Here is a 22874-nt window from a genome sequence, read left to right as displayed (position 1 = left end):
TTAAGTTTGATATCTGTTGAATAAAGCCTGCAGTTGAAGCATAACTGCATTAAATTGGTCAATTTGTAGGTTATCAAATTATGAACAAAAATCCGTAAAAGATGCCAAGGAAATTGAATGGTGAATTAGTCCACACCATATCCTTTTAAATTATTTTTAATCACTTTGAGTAGGATGCTGCAAGAATCATAATGATCACAAAAATGGATGGAGTGGGCAAAAGAGTGACCTAACCTAGTTAAAAGCAAGGCCTTACTCACCATCATATTGGATAATTATTGAACACCCTACATAGCTTTTTCATTTGTTTGTGGATACATGATTCTATTAGGCGAGCTTAAGATATGATTTAGGTGTTGATATACACATCTTGGATGATGCCAGCACATTTTGGTAAAATTTAATGAGATAAGTTCAAGAATGGTACTATCACTTTATATACATGTGATCAAATGCCTCCATTATTCTCTGAGAGATGCATGTTTCTGATGGTTACATCAACCATTGGGTTAATTATGTATATTTGAATTAATTTGCAGGGTGCTGCGACAAATATTATCGTAGGTTCCCATGTATGGGTTGAAGACCCGTCAGTTGCTTGGATAGATGGAGAAGTCTTAAAAATAAAAGGAGAGGAAGCTGAGATCCAAACTACTGATGGCAACAAAGTAAGTTTGATTCTAAGTGGAAAAAGATGAAATCCCAAAATTCGATATTTTTTATTTCATTAATTTCCAGCTTTAAATTAAATGTTACATTGCATTTTCTCTCTCACTATTAAAGGTTGTTGAGAATTTATCAAATATATATTCTAAAGATGTCGAAGCTCCTGATGGTGGAGTTGACGACATGACAAAGCTTTCTTATTTGCATGAGCCTGGAGTGTTGCAAAATTTAGCCACTAGATATCAGCTTAATGAAATATATGTAAGAAGATATCCAACTTCCATTGCCTCATCTGTTATTTATTTTAATTTAATTTTTGTTCAATCTGGTGAAAGGAGACCATTAAATAATGCAGCTATCGGCGGCTCTGTCATAATATTATATTGTATTCTGACATATGGCAGACATATACGGGCAATATTTTAATTGCGGTTAACCCTTTTAAAAGATTGCCACACTTATATGATGCTAAAATGATGGAACGGTACAAAGGAGCAGCAATAGGGGAGCTTGATCCTCATGTTTTTGCAATTGCCGATGCTGCTTTCAGGTTATCTCTTGCACTTTTTGTCCTGTAAAAGCGGAGGCAAAAATTCCAGCCAAACTGTATGGAAACAGATCAATTTGGGTTTACTAGTAACAGGTCACTCAGGTGAAGTATATGTGGTTATTTACAAATTTAAAAAGGGCGAATAACTGTTGGCATCTGCCGGCCCGGCCCAAGCAACCGATTTGACCCACATATTTACCGAGTTTGACCTGTTATCCAACCTGTCTGACCCACCTATCTTGCCACCTCTAGTTCATACTTTTTTATGCAGAGGTTTATACGAGCATTCTTATCTCTGGTGTTTCAGGGCAATGGTTAATGAAGGAAAAAGTAACTCGATCTTGGTCAGTGGTGAAAGTGGGGCAGGTAAAACAGAGACTACTAAAATGCTTATGCAATATCTTGCCTATTTGGGGGGTCGTAAAGAGACCGAAGGGCGGACAGTCGAACAGCAAATTCTTGAAGTAAGATTTCAAAATAACTTGATACCTTTTAATGGTCTGTTGGAAATATTTAAGTTTAGAATATAACTTTTGGAGGTTGGTTTTGTAATTTCATCTGATCATTTTGTTGTCTCCACAGGAAGTATTTCTTTAGAGTTACATTTAGTTACCATGTAAAGTTTTCATAAAGGTTGTTGAAGTATTTATGTTCTTTGGCTTATGATGGATCCAATCCTAAATTGAGTGTCGTATATGCAGTCAAATCCAGTTCTGGAAGCCTTTGGAAATGCAAAAACTGTTAGAAATAACAATTCCAGGTGCAACACTCTTAAAGTTATTCTATGTGTTGATTGAAACTTCTTAGTTGCATTTTCCTAAAATTTTCTTATATTTGAATAATTGCAGCCGTTTTGGTAAATTTGTTGAGATTCAGTTTGATAAACAAGCACGGATATCTGGAGCAGCCATCCGAACGTACCTCCTTGAGAGATCTCGTGTTTGCCAAATTTCGGATCCTGAACGTAACTATCACTGTTTCTATCTTCTATGTGCAGCACCTCCTGAGGTTGTTTTATATGGGTTACACATCAAAAAATTAAGGGTCTGGCTACTTGTGAAATATTTAAGTATTTTCTGACATGTTCAGGATATTAAGAAATATAAATTGGGCGATCCAAGATCTTTTCGTTATCTTAACCAGTCAAAGTGCTACGAGCTTGATGATGTAAGCGATTCCCATGATTATCTTGCTACTAGGAGAGCCATGGACATTGTTGGAATGAATGAAACGGAACAGGTTATAGTGTCTTCATGTTAATTTGCTTACTAGTATTAAATACATAACAAAACTACAATAACATGCTCACCTGTTCCAGGATGCAATTTTCAGAATTCTGGCTTCAATTCTTCATCTTGGTAATGTTGAATTTGCCAAAGGGAAAGAGGTTGATTCGTCAGTCCTGAAAGATGATAGATCCATATTCCATCTCCAGATGACAGCAGACTTACTATTGTGCGTATATAGGCTTTGATATGTTTGTTTGTTTCTATTTTTTATGGGTGGCTTAGGTAACGGGTCATAATGAGTTGGTATGGGTTTAATTTGCCCGAAAACACTTTTTTTCCAAATAGAATATCATGTAGACCCTCCGTCCCAAGTTAATCCTTTAAAAGGAAAAGACACAGTTTCATGAATGTACAATCAATGCAGCTTTCAGTTAGCTGAATGCCAAGTTTACACTTTCTGAAAATGCGCAGTTTTATTAGGAATGTATAATCGTGATAAGTGTATTAAGGGTAAAATTTTGACTTGGTAAATTATACCTATCCACTCTTAGAAGTAGACAATTATATTGGGACAGACTTAAATGTACCTTTTTGGGGGCGCGGGTAAATTATTAGCGTTTACCATGTGATTGCAAAGGTTACACTTTTTTCTTAATATTCTAGTTTCCTGAACAAAATGATTGAGGTTTTTGCACTAATAAAACACTCTGGGTGACTTTTGACCCGTTTGACTCGTTACTTTTAGTTATCTTTCAGTCTTACCATATACCCAATTGGAGAAAATCATTTCCTGAACTGTCCCATTCATAATTAAATCTATTGATATTGCCATCTCTACTATTTTCGGTTTTCTTGGAGTATGTGTGCATCTCTGACTTGCTGCTTATGATTTGCAGGTGTGATCTTCAGGCATTGGAAGATGCACTACTGAAGCGTGTCATGGTTACCCCTGAAGAAGTTATCAAGAGAAGTCTTGATCCTGAGGGGGCATCTGTTAGCAGGGATGGTTTAGCCAAGACCTTATATTCACGCTTATTTGACTGGTAATTTGGGGCTTCCTAGTGTATAACAATTAACATTATATGTACTACCAGATATGGCTGAAGGGGCTGGTAGGGTAATGGCTCAAAATAGGTTCAGTTCAAATGGGTAAGTTTTTGTACAGATTAAAGTGGGTCAAGTGTGGTCAAAGACTTTATGTCTCAATCTATAGTATTTATGAGTAACAGATATATAGAACTTATTACCAAAGCTACATTATTACAATAATCTAATCTTCTGAATAAAGCGTGTAGGAGGTTGTAAATCTCAAAATTACAGTTGGGGCGACTTTTCAATTCATCTGGCCCTTTTTTAGCTTATCTTCTGTTTAACCCTTTTGACCCGGGTAAAGTCAACTAATTTTACATATGTATTTTTGCTTAAATCAGTCTAAGTGTTATCTTGTAGTTAGGTTAACAAATGTCACCATGGCTAGACCATTTTAGGGAGAGATGGAAGTTAAAGTTAAAAGACGTGGAAAAATTATATGTTCCTACGTCCAATAATGAGATGATGGGGGTAAAAAGGAGATGATGTATATATACATATGTAGATATTAAACATCAAACAACTATGAATTGGTGGTATTTCTTTGATCAAAACCCCTCATTTGGCTAATAATAGTCAAGGCAGTTTAAGTGTGGGCTATATGTGCAATCATGAGTCATACACAAGATGGCATTTTATAACTTGAAATATATGATATAGGAGTCTTAAGTTCATGATTGTTCATATCTGCAGGTTAGTGGATAAAATTAACGTGTCTATTGGGCAAGATGATAAGTCAGCATATCTGATTGGGGTTCTTGACATCTACGGTTTTGAAAGCTTTAATTCCAATAGGTAAATCTTTCGTGTTGAAATATTAATCAATATAACTGCTAATCAGGGAATTGCTTGTGATGATTCATTTATGTATGAATTTGTGCAGTTTCGAACAATTTTGTATTAATTATACTAATGAGAAGCTGCAACAACATTTCAACCAGGTGTGACTTTTGGTGTTTCTGACATATTCATTGATAATTCTGCTAAATGGTAATTCCATGCAGCACGTGTTTAAGACGGAGCAAGAGGAGTATAGCAAAGAAGGAATTGATTGGAGCTACATAGAGTTTATAGATAATAAGGACGTTTTGGATCTTATTGAAAAGGTCTTCCATATAAATTTAATTTTCATATTATCTAAATTTGTAGTTTGCAGTAGTTATATATTTGGGCTAATATAAAGCATATCAAGTTCAATGTAAAATAGAAACACGACATTCCATTATGATGACGTCAGTATCAGATTAATTTTTGTATTATGATTGCAGAAACCCGGTGGAATAATTGCTCTACTTGATGAAGCTTGGTAATTACCATTATTTAACTTACATATGTACCATTACTTGATGTTTTGTATGCATTTTCTAGAGATGGCACTGTCTACCCTTTTACTTATAAAGGGCTGCTTTTGGGTCATGTTTTATATCTAACGGGAAAAATAAAATAATGTAGCTATAAAGAAAACGGTTCAAAATTCACCCAAAAGTGTAATTTGCTAGTATACAACCTCTTAGTTAACATTATTTGGAAAACTAAGGGCGACCAACTGGTTGAACACTTTAAAGGTAAACACTATAAAGAGTTCCCTGAGGTACAATTCCCACCGTTTTGGCTGTTTGTGGTTAGCTTTTAAAAAACAAATGTTGCATTATCTTTTATGTTAGATTTACTTTTATAAAGCATATGATCAAAAACTCTTGCAAGTAAACCTATCCATTACCAAACTTGCATGACCCAGCCATCATGCCGCCTCTAGCATTTTGCATCTCTTACCTGGTTAAATTAGCGTTTTGTTAGCCCGTGAGTCAGTGACGTACTTGTTATGTTTTCAGTATGTTTCCCAAGTCGACTCATGAAACATTCTCACAGAAGCTTTATCAGACATTCAGAAACCACCAACGATTTTTCAAACCTAAATTGTCTCGCACTGGTTTCACCATTGCTCATTATGCAGGAGAGGTAATGAATATTTAGTCCTTTCTGTATAGAACCAAAGATTGACCCATTTATATGCGAATTGGTCGAATTGGGTTATGCTTTTTTAAAATGGGTCAACACATATATCTAGCTAATAGGGGAATGCGTCAAATGGATCTCTAATTCGTTGACACTCGACTATAGTCTATTTTTCAGTGCATACAACCTCTTAAGTTGTTTCATTCAAGTATTTATATTATTGTTGTCCTATATTCTTTTTAATCATCTTTAACAATTTAGTTATTTATTATAGAATGGGCAAAGTGTGTTTGTGGATTAATCCAATCTGACCCTGCTAATCTGTTTTGTTTCAACCTGACTCTTTGCCCATTTAGCTACCTCTACTTTTACTTTTGAAAGTTTCTTACATAAGCTTATGTGCTTCTTGTTTCTGTTCAGGTTCATTACCAGTCTGAGCAATTTATCGACAAAAACAAAGATTATGTTGTTCCAGAACATCAAGATATGCTGACTGCTTCCAAGTGTTCCTTTATATCAGCTCTTTTCCCTCCATTGCCCGAGGAACCAACCAAATCTTCAAACAAATCCTCTAAGTTCTCATCAATTGGTTCTCGCTTCAAGGTAACTTCTGTGCTGAAGATATTCCTTAATATCATGTAGGTCATTACTTATAGAAGGGTATTTGTCACGTTAATGATAAATTTAAGTAGATGTGGTAATTTTAAGTTCACTTATGGACATGTCAATTGATCTGTTATGTACTAGTTAAATGGGTAAAATGGTTCAGATGGATCAAATGTCACCCAGGGTGATGCAAATAATCTGTTATGTCACTCTATTAAAAAATTATATTATAGTAAATTTGATAATATTCTAATGCAACACAGGTACATAGATCTTAAAAAATATCAGAACTGTTTAGGGTAAACACAGCCATGAGAGCTAGGTTATTACTGTACTTATATATTCAACTTGACCCGACCAGGCCTGTTTCAGACTTATTTCAAGAGTAATCATAAGTAAAGGTCATATGCAGTTTGCCTCTTAGAAACCAGTTGAATATAGGGAAACAAAAAGGGATTTTCACCTAACAGATTAATATCTTTAATGTGTTATGATCTTTTTTTTTATGTATGTAGTCACAACTTCAGCAGTTAATGGAGATTCTGAATTGCACTGAACCCCACTATATTAGATGTGTGAAGCCAAATAATCTTCTTAAGCCGTCTATATTTGAGAATGTCAACATAGTGCAACAATTACGTTGTGGAGTAAGCATTTTACATATTTGAAGTAGAGTTTTATTAGCTATATGCTCTTAAAAACTACAGAAATAAAATACTTTTATTCTTTGCTAAGGGGGTTCTAGAAGCAATTCGCATCAGCTGTGCTGGCTATCCTACTCGCAAGAGTTTTTCTGAGTTTGTTAACCGGTTTAGCATTCTTGCTCCAGAGGTGAAGAAAGGAAAGTAAGTAAATAATAAATTCGATAAGTTGTTAACTACAAGGTAACAACACTCTGTTTTTGACCATAATGAGGCTCAAACTTTTAAAATTTTTGAAAAAGGCTTAATGTAAAAAAAATCAAAAAGGTAATGATTGATATATTGTTTACTTTGACCATGTTAATCTTTTTATCAAAGTGCATGAAAACCATTTAACTTACCAATACCCTAAAGGGCTATTTTATGAAGGGTGAAAATAAAGTTCGTCATACAAAATGAAATTAGACCTAAGTTTGTTCCCTTGTTATGCAATTACTGTTTAATTTTTCCAGCATTGATTTATATTGTGAATTAATACTTTCATTTGCAGTCTGAATGCAAAGGTTGCATGTAAAAAGATTCTAGACAAAGTGGGGCTTCAGGGGTCTCAGGTATAAAATGATCTTTTTCGTTCTTCTATATGCTGCTTTGCGACTTAGTATTAATATGCAAGCTTTGATTTTTGATGGTTTAAAGTTCAGCTTTCTGTAAACTTATGTTTGCAGTTGAATACTTTAATGTACTAAATAAAGTCTGTAAATAATGTGGCAGATAGGCAAAACCAAAGTTTTTCTTAGAGCCGGTCAGATGGCCGAATTAGATGCACTAAAAACGCAAAAGCTTAGCAATGCAGCCAAGTTTATGCAACGAAGGATAAGAACTCACATTGTCAGGAAGCATTTTCTTGCTTTGAAGAAGTCTGCTATTGTCTGTCAATCTTTTTGCAGAGGTTGGCTTTCAAGAAGACTTTATCACTTAATAGAGATGGCAAGATGGATAGTCGGGTTGGATGGTGGCTCATAATGGGTTTTGGTTGAAACATAGGTTGGAAAGGGATGGGTTGTTTTGGTTGTCCCAAATAAACTTTTTGCCCATGTTTTTAGAAGTAGTTTATGCATTATTTATAAGAATATTTCATCTTCCAAATGACTTATCGTCATTTGTATGTTTGTTTCATCTCTCTGTCTTTCTCTCTCTAAATACTGATTAAGGAATATTTTTTTTAAAAAAAATTTGCATGCATATATATAAGTTTTATATATGACGATATGGTTTCACCCCAATAATTTATTTTATGGTCACCAGGAAAGCTTGCCTGCAACTTGTACCAGCACATGAAGAAGAGTACTGCTTCACTTAAAATACAGACTAGTTTTAGGCGACACTTATCAAAGAAAACATATAACAAACTCAAGCTGTCAGTAATCCTCTTCCAGGCACGTCTGCGTGCAATGGTTGCTGGCAAAAAGTTTAGAAACATACAACAACACAAGGCAGCAATTCTTTTACAGGTTAGGACCTTGTCTTAACATACTGTCAGAAGTGGCAAAATGGGTTATGCCTGGCTGTTTTGACCCCAAAAATATTGTTTTGTCACTATTTATTTCCTCAAAGATAGTTACTGTGTCAAATATATATATATGTGTGTGTGTGTGTGTTAATTAGTTTTATTTTTCCCAATCTGTAAGTTTATGATGTTTTATGCGTTACAAAAACTTTTTTCGTGACTTTTGACCTGGTTTTATGGATTTGACGCTTTAGAGATAAAATAGATGTCCAAATCAACCCATTTACTGCTGCCTCGACATACTGCTCATAAGCCTAAACCATCACAGTCAATTCAAATTATTCTTGATTGTAGGCCCAATGGCGTGGTCATAGAGATTATCTATACTATAAAAAGCTCATAAGGGCAGCTGTTGCTACACAATGTAGATGGAAGCAAAGACTTGCCAGGAAAGAGCTACGGAAATTAAAAATGGTTTGCTCTATGTCTTTTATGGATTATAATTATAGCTTGCTTTTGCTGATTTCTGTTAATAGTGGGAACTTGGACTGTTTGTGTGGTTAGATGAAATCGCCTTTTGTAGGTAAGAGAAACAGTATTCGTCGTAATTGTTTTTATCTAAAATTTTAAATTACACAGGCGGAAAGGGAAGCAAGCGTACTCCAACAAGCGAAAGATAATCTTGAAAAACAGATTGAAGATCTCACATTGTATATAGAGTCCGAAAAACGCTTGAAGGTAAGATCAGACTATTGTAATAGTAGCATATCTTCTTTTCAACAAGATACTTCTAATTTTATATCTATGGCTATAAACTTTAGTAAAACAAGTGGAATATGTCACATTCGTGTTATTTATCACTGTGAATTGTGTCCATTATTGTTCTATCAATGATTGAATTTGATAAATTAGTATATCGTATGGTGTAGACTGAGTTGGAAGAAGCAAAAGATCGGGAAATTCAGAAGGCTCAGAAGTCCTTGCAATCCATGCAGAGTGAAGTTGATGAAGCAAGTGCATTACTTGTGAAGGAACGGGAGTCGGCACAGAAAGTAATAGAAGAAAAAGATAAAAAAATAATGGAAATGAAGAACTCCCTGAAAGTCATGAAGAGTAATGTCGATGAGATGAATGCGTTACTTGTCAAAGAACGTGAATCTGCAGAAAAAGCAATTGAACAGTTAAAAGAATCAAAAGATCACGAAATACTGAAGTTTCAGATTAAGCTGGACGAAATAGGTGCTGTGCTTGTCAAGGAACGGGAATATGCACAGAAAGCAATTGAAGAAGCAAAAGAATCTAAAGATCTGGAAATTCAGAATTTGCAGAATTCTATGCAAGCTATGCAGTATAAAGTTGATGAAACAAATGAATTGTTATTGAAGGAACGTAATTCTGCTCAGAAAGCAATTGAAGAAGCAAAACAAGAAAAAGATCAGGAAGTTTTGATATTGCAGAATAAAATTGAGGAAACAAATGAACTACTTCTCAAGGAACGTGATTCTGCACAGAAAGAAATTGAAGAAATAAAAGAATTGAAAGATCGGGAAATTCATAACTTGCAGGATTCTCTGCAGGCAATGCAGAATAAAGTGAATGAAACAAATGAATTGCTTCTCAAGGAACGTGATATTGCACAGAAAGCAATTCAAGAAGCAAAAGAAGCAAAAGATCTGGAAATTCAGAAATTGCAGAGTAAGTTTGATGAAACAAATGCATTGCTTGTGAAGGAAAGTGAGTCTCTGCAGAAAGTAATAGAAGAAGCAAAACATGTAAAAGATCAGGAAGTTCAGAAATTGCAGAACTCCCTGCAAGAAACACAGAATAAGTTGGATGAAACAAATGCATTGCTTGTCAAGGAACGTGAGTCTGCACGGAAAGCAATTGAAGAAGCATCGATAGTCAAAGAAATTCCAGTTCATGTGGAGGACACAGAAAAAATTGCTAATTTAACTACAGAAGTGAAAAACTTGAAGGTACTGCATGTGATTAAAGTTGGAAATCTCTAATGGGCTAAAAGGGTCAATGAATATCTTTTGCTAGAAGGGAAACAAATTTAAGGCCCTTCCAAGTGTACTTTTAATTCATTTCAGCCCGAAGTTTTTTTACTCCAAAAAGCTATCTTTTATTGTGGCTTTTGTGATACAGTTTTAAATTTTGGAAAAAAAATTTCAGGTTAACACAACCACGTTTCGGCCCAGCACTATAATTAAGCCATTTCAAATCTAATTCGCATTGATCTGTTACTCAATCCACCCTAGTATCCTGTTTATGACCTCTATTGTTAGCTTCTTTAGACTGTTAATGGTGAATTCCAGCACATCAAGGACTGCCACTGTGTGTGTGTGTGACTTCTACTTAATACAAATAGTTCCTCTCATGTACAGGCTTTATCAGAATGGGAAAGGCAACGAGCAGACGAAGCCCTGGAATCAAGTGAAACTAAGCGGATGAAGTTGGAAGAAACTGAAAGAAGAGTGTTTCAGCTTCAGGAAGCTTTGGATAGGTATCATTGCTGTAAACATCTTCAGTAAAACGATTAGTTAGACTTAGGACCACAAATAAACTGTCCTGTACCAAAATAAAAAATGTTAGGTCACTTTGATACGAACCCATCCCATAATAGGCTCGCATCATGCCATAAGCTTAGTGTAGAACTCACTCCCAAAAGCTAGCTCAAAGTAGGATTGGGACACCTAGGCTTATAAACCACCAACCAATCCCATACTTGGCCGATGCAGGATCATATCACACTTCTACCTTGAATCTGCTACAAATCACATTGGTTTTTTTGTCGAGTTCATATTGCAATAGCAACAAGAATCTAATATAAATTAATATTGTGTTCGTATAAGCAATAATCTGTTTTCAGCCAAGTCAAGTTATAATTAATCATTTTATATCCTTATTACATATAGGAGTTTTAGCTTTAGCATATGTGAGTTTTGCACAATGGGAATGAAGATTGCACTATGTAAAATATGTCCTTTGGATACCTAGATCCTTTAGAGTTCATCAAATCAGTTTCTCATCTATTTTACATTTTACTGTCTTGTATGTTTCAACTGTTAGTAGCTAGACTTGGGATTTTAGGAAACTTTCAATTACTAAAGACGGGATTTGCTTATCTGATTAGAGCTTCCTCAAGATAGGACAGCCATATATTCAATTTCTTGCTCCTTGCTTCTATGTGTATTAGCAATGCTGATAAAATCTTCTATGCAACTAGGCTGGAGGATAAGCTTTCTGACATTGAGTCACAAAATCAAGTTCTTCGACAGCCGGGTTTATCAGTGCCGCAAAATAATAAGTGCCATGAAGGACACTCAAATTCAGCTAAGGTACTCATAAGATGGAGCAAAACCTTTTTAGCAAGTTAAAGTTTCTTAAAAATAAATTATTGTGAACTCATGTATTCAACTTAATGTATGCCATTGTTAACTGAAATAGGATCTTCATAGCTCTTCAACTCACTCAAGAGATGCCTCGGATCCAGAGGAAAGACTAAAGAGACCGCTTGATGAGAGACATGAATATCATGATTTGCTCACTCGATGTATTGCACAACGGGTAGGATTTTCTAAGGGCAGACCAGTTGCTGCCTGCATCATATACAAATGTTTAAGGAAATGGCGATCATTCGAAGTTGAAAAAACCGGCATTTTTGATCGCATAATCCAAGCTATAGGCAGCGCTATTGAGGTTTGAATAACATGATCTATTAGAAGTGGCGATTTTGACACATCACTTATAAATGACCTGATTTGGGTTGTGTTCTATCTCAAATGGGTCAAATAACAAATTGTGGCAATGGACTGAATGCGTTGAAAAGGATGGAGTCTCACAATTTTTATTTTTTAATCTTATATTAATGGAAATTGGAAAATACTCAGATACACATCACTTTGGAAGGGTACCTTTTTGGTACGTCTAGGCCAATGCCTGTTGATACTAAGTCTATTTTTCATGCAAACACATTTCTAAAACTTTTAGTTTAAAGATATAGCTTATCATTGTTTGGGAGTCAACTCAACCCGTTTAGAAAGATAACTGTCAACCTGAGCCCCGTTTTGACCCATTTTTTTAACCACATGACCCACCCATGTTGCCACCTTTAGTATCTATTAATTGTGTAATTAATTGAAATCTTGTTTTGAAATGTAGAAACAAGACAACAGTGATGTTTTAGCCTATTGGTTATCAAATGCATCAACGCTTATGTTTCTTTTACAACATACACTGAAATCTAGTGGTGCTGCAGAAGATCAGTATTACAGACGAACAAGATCAGGGAAGAGAACTCACGTAAGTAACATGCATTTTTTGGTTGAGGTGGGCAGGTCGCAATAGCTACCTATTTATATCTGGTCATCTTTTATACATAATGAATCAATTGGACCATAAGTCTTTCAAAGTGTATTATTAATACATAAAACCCGCTAATCATTTTATCCAAAAATTAAATTGGTTTGAAAGAGTATGCTTTAGCAATCACATTCGACACACTACACTATGTTCTTGAGTTTACCCTTGTTGGAAGGATAGTCGAGGAAAGAATAGGAAGGGGAGAGAAGAGAAAAGGAAAAGAAAAGGGAGGGTTTCTTTCCTTCACAATTATCCCAAAGATTTCTAAAACACGATATGTTTTTTTGTTTCCTTCCTTCCCCTTTCTTGAAAAAAAATGAAAAAAAAAAAACTTGCACACAATGTACGTAAAAAAACTAAAGTTTCTTTATAAGAAAAAAGACAAAAACCTAATATTTTCCAGGGGATAATGTGAACGACACTTCTTCATTTTTAGTGAATGTAGGGAAGTTATGATGGGTTATAATGATTGTTCTCAAATTCTGATTATAATCTCTGGATATAATTTTTCGTCTTACTGTATAGAGCTTTCGTGGAAGTCCTCATAGTGTAAACGTTCCTTCAGTCGATGGTGATGCAATCAGTGTAAACGACTCCCCTCGCCGACTTGAACCTAAATACCCAGCTTTGCTTTTCAAGCAGCAATTGACAGCATATGTTGAAAAAACTTATGGTTTGATACGAGATAACTTAAAGAGAGAGATTTCTCCATTGCTTGGGTTGTGCATTCAGGTTATATATTAGTTCTTATATCAGTACAGTAATCATCGTTTACTGATGTAAAAATCTCTTTGCCTCTTTGGAAAGCTTACAACATTTCTGGGCAAATGACGTAGGCACCAAGAATTTCCAGAACAAATATGCCAAAGGGGACGGCGCGTGCATTTGCTAATGCTGCTTCTCATGAGATTTTGCTTGCTCAATGGCAAGGGATTGTCACCAAAGTTGGAACTTTGTTAAACACGTTGAAGGTTAATTATGTAAGTCCAATATTAAAGCTCGAAAAATGCATAATTTTTGGTATGGTAAACCGGATCAGGTTTACCGAAAACCTTTCTTCAAATATCTTTTTATTTTGTATAAGTTAATAGTTTGTTATTTATGATTACAAAACGTTAAGCCACCTGCTTTCAGATGGGGTAGGGGGTTGTATCCTCTGAGCGAGGTCTTGAATTCAAGTCTCACTCTTGGGATTCTTCCTTCTCACAGTAACCCTGAGGGTATCCCATGGGGATGGGAACTAGTGTAGCATATGGAGCGTGGGTTCGAATGCTGCATACTTCCCGTTTGGATGTCACTATAGATTATCGAGCCATCTAACTGCTAACTCGCCATTCAAAAAGATAATAATCATATATTTTTTTGAGGAGATTTAGGTATCAACACATAAGTCGGGTAACATTTGACCCATTCCTTTGAAACTATTGTCTTATTTTTCAGCTAGAGATAAAAGATACCCTAAATTGACCCATACATAAGTAAATGGGTCATTTTTTGCCTATTATGTGAGTTAGTATTGAGGTCTTTAATGTGGTTATGCTTTCCATTATTTGATAATTTAAGAGCCAGAATCTTGCTGATGTCATCAACGATTTTATTTTTGTAGGTTCCACCATTTTTAATACGCCAAGTGTTCACACAGATATTTGCTTTCATCAATGTCCAATTATTCAACAGGTTTCAAGGCACCAAGCTGCATGTGTCTATGCCTTCTAAAGTTTTCAGTAGTGGAAGTTTGTTCTTTCGATTTTTATAATTTTGTTCTATCCGTGCAGCCTTCTACTGAGACGAGAATGTTGCTCTTACAGTAATGGAGAATACGTCAGGTCTGGGTTGGCTATGTTGGAACGCTGGTGCCATAAGGCAACCGAAGAGGTAACATTATTATAACCTATGCTTCATGAAGCATCTTAATCTATTTATTCTAAAGGTGGCAAATTCAACCTTTTTATTGATAACTAGGCAGACTAGGACTCTGTTCCATTAATAACGGGTCAAATAGCTAAATCTTCAATAAATTAGGTCTAATGGATCAAAAATGCCAAATTTTATCCAAGATGGATCTTTAATAACATCAATATTAAATTTTTCGAATATATATTGGGTTATAAATTGCTATTATAGTTTCTATGTTCATACTTGATGCTCTAGCTATGTATATAAAAGCTATAAATCTTGGACAGAAAAGTACTTTGGGTCAACCCGACCCTAACAGTTTCGACCGTACAAAACCGACATGTTTTGACCCATTACCCAACTCACATATTTTGTCACCGCTAATTTATTGCGTGTTATATTCTTTCTCTTGACTTTGGAGAAGTCAAATTGCAGTACTCTGGATCAGCTTGGGATGAGCTCAAGCACATAAGACAAGCTATTGCATTCCTGGTATTGTTTTGTGTTCTTCAATTTATATTATTTTTGTAGTCCTCTAACTGAAAAATATAGCTTTGCTTCAACTAGTTGCTCTATTGGTGTAGGTTACCCATCAAAAACCAAAGATTAGGCTGGTTGAAATAAGCCGTGATCTATGTCCTGTAAGTGTGAACTTCTTTCCGATGCCAGTAGAGTTTAGATTACAATCTGACATCATTAACTGAGGGTATAACTATTGATGACCTGCAGATGCTTAGTATACAACAGCTATACAGAATCAGTACAATGTATTGGGATGACAAACATGGCACACATAGCCTTTCTCCAGAAGTAAGTCTCAATATGAATATCCATAGTTATATGTGTGTGGTTTTCATCAATCCGTGATTGTTAACTTTTCAGCAGTTGATCATTTGATCTAGGAATGGTTAGAAAGTTTAAGAAGTAACCAAATCATATGGTTGCCAAACTAACCAAGACTTCCGGACTAGACAGCGGTTCTTGTCCAGTACTGCCGTACTGGGCTTCTAACCAGTCTCTTAGAAAGTAAATAAGGACCAAACTAGGACTATTAAGCTCAGCTAGGCATATTGAGGAAGTGCCTTTGTCATTACTTTTTTGGCAATCTGTGAAGGATTTCTCTGAACGGATAAGGACATAGTGAGTTGCTGTAAGGCCTGTATCAGGAATTTCAAGGTAGTATAAACCTTTAGATGCTCTATTGAAATTAAAAGAAGAATTGAAGATGTTCTGGCCGAACCGTATAAATACTATTCTCGAATTCCATTTCAACACATGGAATTACCACAAAGAAAACACTGTCTTTATTCTGTGCTGAGTACTGTCTGAATGCTGACTGGCTTAATGTTACCTGTTGAAATGACTTACTAAATTCTGATATCATGTGGAAACCCAGTGAATATCCAATGGTCATCAGACTTGCTTCTTATATTTTCTGTTGACAGGTTATTTCCAACATGAGGATTCTAATGACCCAGGACTCAAATAATGCCGTCACCAACAATTCTTTCTTGCTTGATGATGATTCAAGGTTGTATATAACCTAATAGATAATATCTTTCTTCAACATTTCTTCTTGTCAATACTTTTTATCACCACTTTCAATAGAGTGCACAATTTCACGGTCGATTGAAATAGGCAGCTCCGAGTTTTCTCTTTAAACTATAGGTCCTGAATAGGGGTTTAACTGGTAAAAATATGTGACTCTTGTAGTCTTGTTCATGTCACTTTGGAAACATATTATGTCCATTTGTTAATAAATGTAATGAGCAACTTAAGTGTGGGATATTATTACTACAATAATATAATTGGATAACTTTTCCCAGACCCATTTGTCTTTTTTCATTTGTAGCTACTTTCTTAAGCCCATTTGAAACATTAGCTTTAGAAAGCATAATCCAAGTTTATCAGTTAATAAGTAGGTCGAGACTACCACCTCTACGTTAAGCTTTGAGTCACCTGTATCAAGGAGAATAGTCTTTATATGCAGTCAATTGACAAAAAACGGCTATTCTCGTGATTAAAACTGAGAGGTTAGATTAGTCAAATGGAACTTGACAAATTTCAAATCTGCACTAGCCTGGTTAGTCGATAATTAGCAGTTTTTTTTTCTTATCGTCACCCTGTATGTACTAAAGCCTATCATGTGGTGCAGCATACCGTTCTCCACTGATGATCTGACAAAATCAATGGATCGGATCAGTATATCAGATATTGAGCCTCCCCCTCTTCTTCGTGAAAGTTCTGGTTTTGGTTTTTTAGCACCGCGTTTGAACTATTGAGGATTACCTGACAAACTCGGCCTTTAGTAAATTGTAGAAAAGCCAATTAAATCTTATGTAGGATGATGTTGTTCAGTTGTGTATGTCATAGGTCTAACGTTCATTACCACACATTTAATAGATACTATAACCAATTTTGTAGAATCAAATGTGTGTATAGTTATAGAATCATAGTTTTGAGTTTTTTGGTACTTCTAATTAGACGGGTATTTGTAAAGAGGAATTGATGGAAGTTTTGATTTATTTGGTGCAAACTCATGTAGTAGATTAGTCTCATACATACTAGCTCATGGTCGTGTAACCATTTTAAGCTTAAAACATTTGGTCTGGCGTGCTTTGGTTAATTGTACTTTGATCAGACTTGTATGGGCTAAGTTGTATAGTTGGTGGGGCATGGGGGCATTTGCAGGGCTGCAAGTGCAGGACGCTAAAAAAAACCCCCAGAAAATATAGAAAGCAAATGGAGAGTTAAAGCCTTCCTATCTGCATGCTACATCGCTCTCTGGATTGTGGAAGAGGCGAAATGACATTTTATTTGCCTTTACCGGATAAATGCTCATCTCTTTTCAAGGAAGACATTTTGAAAAGTCCAAAACTGGATGTGCAATGGATTTCTGATCGTATAGGTGATGTGCAACAGTGCAAGTTTACTTGTGAGAAGGGCTCGATTTTTGGAGTCTAGAACTGGATGTAGTCAGTAATGCAAGGGTGAGATTGCTGCTCACTAGGCTTCTAGCATACCCAGATTTTAATGAGTTGAACCAAGATTAGCTAGAGTCCTTCTGGCCCATTGACCAGTCATGTCCATAATTGACTATTATAGTCTTGCAAAAGTTAATTTCCGTGTACTTCGAACAGGCTTTATCAGTTTTGCAAATGTTATGGTTAAAAAGATGCTTTACTAATGTGTATTCATAAACTGCATCATTAAAACTTTTTTGAATCATACCTACCATTCTATATGTTTCTTAAAAGAAGGGAGTCATTCATCGATCAGTCTGAGCTCATTCATTATTTAAACTCTACAGTTTTTTTCATTATTCCGATAATTAAATTTCTATTTATCACGTACGTAGTTTATACATATATTTAACATAAAATTTTTACTAGCTGATTAAATGCTTCGTAATTTGAATCTGGGTATGGAACTACCCTAGGCCAAAAGGGAACTAGTGATGATCACATGTAAGCATGTAACTCTAAAGACTTCATTTAATAGTGAACTCATGGCCATGGTCTTTCACATGATATAGAACATAATCTTTACAGGGTTTTTTTCTTTTCATAAGAAATTGCATGCCTGCATATTGTACCTTATGAATTAAATTTCAATTCAATGCACAAGAATTTGTCTCATGTAATATATACCAGCATGCAGTAACTGATCGATCTGTTACATATGCATACATTAATATAGCACATTATCTACGCAATAAGATGGTGGTGGCAATATCGGTCTGGTGGTGGCGGCGGCTAGTGGCACCACTAACACCTTTCCATTGATTATATTGACATCAATTAACTGCACCATTCGACGTCGCCGTCACCACCACCGCACCGTTTTCGCCGCCGCCGACACCGCCATCACTACACCGTCTTTGCCGTCACCGCCGTCGTAGTGTGCGGATATCCTATAGCTACTAGTATAATATCTCTTCTCTATCCCTAATAAAGCAAGGTTCCTTACATCTAAAATGTTTTAAAAAGTTGCCAAGTGGCAACCTCTCCCTTTCTTTTAAAAAAAAACACCCCCTTAACTTAACAAAATTTACACGGAGGCTTTAAACAAAAAGATATTGGAAAATGATTCAATGTTTTTTTTCAGGGATGTTTCTTCTCCATGACTTTACTATTTCTTCACCTTTCTCATATTTAGGGTTTCAATTTGAAGATGTTTTTTGCTCTTGGCCAGACGGAATTTGCACGGAATTTTCCCCGGGAAAACAGCATTGAAAGTTTCAAATTAGGATTATGATTTGTTTTTCTTGGCTTATAGTTATTTTTTTTATATAAAATGCAAATTTAGATCTATTCTCTGTTTTTATCTTATTTCTAACTAATTTTTGTTGATTATCTGTTCAGAGCTCGCCTCCCGTCAAACGTATTTTTTTTATATATATAAAATGCAATTTTAGTACTATTCTTTTTGAGGGTTTTGTTGGATGAGATATTTGGGTTGCTTGGGATTGACGACATGGAGTTTTGTTGGATAAGTGTATTGTCAAAGGCTTTATTAGTTGCAACCACGTCAAATTATTGTGTTTAACTTGTATTTACCATCTGATTTGGCTACCCATATTTTTAATGTGAATGACACAAAAATCTTGCTAGGTGGACTGCAACAATATTAGATAACCTTAGATGGTTGTATAATGTATCCGATCATATGTAGTCTATGTAACAATTCAAAATTAATCTTACTTATCACATTATGGGTTAAAACAACTTATTTCCACTACTGAGGGCATACTTTCTATTTGTATATAAAAAACATACAAGTTGAACGGAAACCAACTTGTGGTTAGTGATAGTCATTTCTCATTTCACTTATTTTGAATGTAAAGCAATTGAAACCTAAATCATTCGCATTCTTTCTTTGTAACTTTTGCCAGACTATTCCTACAAGCTTTGTCTGAAGCTATCAACTGAATTCATGTCTTCCAACTTTTGTGTCATAGGGTAAACAAAACTGCGAGCTAAACAATACAATGACACTAAACGCTAATACTATTAAAAATATATAGTCAAGCACGCATTTAGTAACACTTAACGCCAATTTTATGCATTTGAAGGTGTTGATACATCATGTTTAAGGTCCATAAGGAAACTTGCTGCCCTCTTTGTCTTGTCTTATGAAGTGTTTATTATCATGTACGATGTATGCATCTAACGCAATAATGTTGATTTATTTGATTGAATATACTACACTTTTAGATATGTCGTAAGCAACATTGTTTGCTACTGAGATTGTATATGTAATAAGTTGATTTTACTATAACAGGATTGCCGATAACCAAGTTATAAGGTTTCAGGATACGCCTGATGAAATGAGAGTATAAGCTCATACGATTAATTGGTCGATTCTGGTAAACTCGGTGACAGTGTTGAGGTAAACTTCAATATGAACTTGAAATGTGTTGGAATTTTATTTACTGTGCTTGGTAGCTTTCATTTTTGAACTGACTTTTATTTTTGTTGAAAAGATCACTGTTATATACCGGGCTATGAGTGCGAGGATTGGTCAAACTCAGAGGATGTGAACTCTTCAGCTTATTTAGGCTACTCTTTACAGGTGGATTCTGGACTTCATTTGCATCTACCTGCATACGTACCAAAGGAGTTCTCCCTAAACTCTCCACTAGGTGAGTACATGACTTTGATCATTATTCATCAGTGACAAAATGGACAAGTATATATCAATATGATTGTATCTTTTTTGTGTAACAGCTTCTTGAGCAAATATCTATCTTTTTTGGAGTAGTTGATCTTGGCGTTTTTCCAAATACGGCTGTTAAAAAGGAAGTCTCTCTTGGTGGGTATTGATCATTATTAATTTGTGTCCTAAACATGTTACCTCTTAGCTGACTTTTAAAAATGAATATACAGGAATTCCTGTTTTTTCCTGGGATGCATGTTGTAACCAAAGCTTCCGATATAACCAAGGTATTCCTTGACTTTCTTGTATTCAAATTAGATGGGTTAGGGTGGTCATGTCAGGCTGACATGATACGTGAAAGTGATTCCCATGCTCGGATTCGATTCTCAAAATGGGTTAAGAAAATATATCTAGAGGCTTTCCGGCTTCTTGAAGTTGCCCTGTAGTAGCATATCACACTACTGGTAAACATTGATTTTATAAAACAAGATATATATTGCCTCCACCATTAATATTACATGTAATCTTTATTTTGCTGTGAAAAGGGAACTCTTTCAAAATATATCTCATCTGACACGGTGGTTCTCTCAACAGGAACCATGAACATGGACCCCATTACGAATGGTGTGTTAGAAAGTGAAAGAATGAGAAAGGATGCAAGTGAAAGAATGAGAAAGGACTATTTGGTTGGTTGTATAAAAAAGATGCAGCTAGGAGGTTGATATATCATATATATAGTTTATTAAATGTTTTCTTTCGATTTTAGCAACATTGCGAACTTGACACCAAAAATGCAGATATTTTTACACTATAATTGTTTTAGGATTCATGATAAAGGATAAAGCATTTTCATGGAATTGAAGTTTTGATATCTAATATTGAAACTTATTAACATTGCTACTTTCATATGAAATTAATTTTGATTCACTGCTTTCATATCAAATTCCCGTATAGCCACGGCACATATAACGTATTTATGCTTTTAATAAACGTATTTTGCGAAACTTTTATATAAACGCACGGGTTGAACCCGGGTTAATTAGTTAGTATGTGTATATAATATATGTGTGTATATATATATATGTGTGTGTGTGTGTATAATATATGTGCATCAAAATGATGTTTTTTAAGTGTTCTCACCGTTCTTATTTTAAGAGTGTTCTTATTTGAGTGTTCCTATATATATATATATATATATATATATATATCATGTATGTGAACCACTGGGTAATGGCCCAATGGCCACCTGCCCCCACTTTCCGGAGGATCCTGAGTTCGCCTCTTGTTAAAGGCAAATTTGAGATAATTAGATGGTTATTAAGTAGTTGAGATTCATCTGGATACTATATTGACTGTGAGATTAGTGAGTATCAAATAATACATGAGATTCAGAAATTCTCTATCTAATTTGTATTTTTTGTTTTATATCATGTATATGCATTATGTGAGTGTGTATATTCATGTGAAATTCTGTCAACTTAGATTTCCCCCAAGCTAGACGGGTGCATTTATGGACATTCATATGGTCAATAACTGAAATGGCTCTAAATGTACTTGTCGTGATCGAGTCAATGAACATATATTTGTACTTTATAATTATGAAAAGAAAAAATTGACCGATATAATGCATGTAAATTAAATAGATATATACTGACCTTTATAGTTATTAATAAATAAATAGAGTTTTAAATAAGAAACATTTATTTTTTTAAAAATCATGAAACTCTTCAATTATATGTGTTCATATAATCATATGTTTTTTTTTTTTTCCATTCACACGTGAATTGATACAAAAATTGTATGTTGTAGAAATTTTTTATTTTCAAAAGTTTATATATAGCCCTTTGTGAACTTGTAAATGACTTTGTTCACGTCTTTTGTTCACATGTGACAAACGACTATATATAAAGTTTTGAAAGAATAAATAAATTCTGCAATATATATTTTTATAACGTTTCTGTGAAATTTAGGAGTTATCATATCATGGTTCTTAAAAAAAATTGAGTTTTGAAAATAAAAATCCCCTAAATAAATAATTGAATTAGCAATGGATGAAGTTGAGTTGTACAACAAACGAAAGTGTAAATAACTATCTCACTCCTTAGTTTTGGGGTAAGTCGGTAAGGTAAATAACTATTTCCTTTTGAAAAAAAATGTATGCCAGAATTGCATATGTGGTGGCGTACGATGTTCATTGATATGATGATATTTTGATGTTTATATATACAGTTAAGTTTTTTTAAAGCTTAAAACTCCTAAAGGTTCATTAAACATATATACATAATAGAAATTTCTGGTGGCTTTTACTCACGGGTTCAATTCATGACTATGTCTTGTAAGATTTTTCATAGAGATCATTGATGTATAAATTTACTGTTTTTCTAAATAAATAAAAAACCAAAACCAAATCTAGGTACAAACTTTCTAATTTGATGAATCGACCCAAAAGTTTGCCTGATTTGCAGATCTCTACTCCACCTAGTAGTGATAGGTGATAAAAATTTTGCCTAGTAATGAAGTTAAAAAAAGCCGTCTTTATTAAGCGTGTTTTTGTTTTATGGCTTTATATTAAAACTTTAAACTATATTATTTAACTTGACTAATACTAAATATACGATCCAAAACACCTTGTTTAGGTACTTGTCTTTTGGTTTGGCCGGCTTTAACCATCTATCGCGGTCATAGTGGGACTGATTTTGATGGAAGTTGTT

At 34.7% G+C, this 22874-nt stretch overlaps 1 protein-coding gene across 2 annotated transcripts; it reads left to right on the top strand.

Moving 5' to 3' along the window:
- The first annotated feature begins 834 nt into the window (after window positions 1-834).
- On the top strand, window positions 835-17032 carry LOC122607371 (myosin-9-like). Of its 2 annotated transcripts, none has more exons than XM_043780334.1 (36): window positions 835-927; window positions 1071-1216; window positions 1524-1680; window positions 1918-1976; window positions 2065-2224; window positions 2306-2455; window positions 2535-2671; window positions 3342-3488; window positions 4228-4329; window positions 4418-4475; window positions 4539-4640; window positions 4803-4840; window positions 5367-5493; window positions 5911-6093; window positions 6612-6743; window positions 6832-6941; window positions 7288-7348; window positions 7509-7686; window positions 8043-8248; window positions 8599-8718; window positions 8884-8982; window positions 9174-9245; window positions 10074-10220; window positions 10632-10750; window positions 11474-11585; window positions 11695-11946; window positions 12409-12549; window positions 13135-13341; window positions 13446-13589; window positions 14216-14286; window positions 14385-14484; window positions 14941-14997; window positions 15090-15146; window positions 15235-15315; window positions 15951-16036; window positions 16661-17032. In XM_043780334.1, exons 1-36 carry the CDS (start codon window positions 850-852, stop codon window positions 16785-16787), a joined length of 4323 nt encoding a protein of 1440 aa, XP_043636269.1. In that variant the 5' UTR covers window positions 835-849; the 3' UTR covers window positions 16788-17032. The 2 variants fall into 2 exon arrangements, with proteins under 2 accessions (XP_043636269.1, XP_043636268.1); XM_043780333.1 differs by having other exon boundaries at window positions 11474-11615.
- Window positions 17033-22874: the final 5842 nt, after the last annotated feature.

The sequence above is a fragment of the Erigeron canadensis genome, chromosome 7 (genome assembly GCF_010389155.1).
Source record: "Erigeron canadensis isolate Cc75 chromosome 7, C_canadensis_v1, whole genome shotgun sequence".
NCBI lineage: Eukaryota > Viridiplantae > Streptophyta > Magnoliopsida > Asterales > Asteraceae > Erigeron > Erigeron canadensis.
Note: the sequence above shows the minus strand (reverse complement) of the source record. Positions and strands in the feature narration are given on the sequence as shown.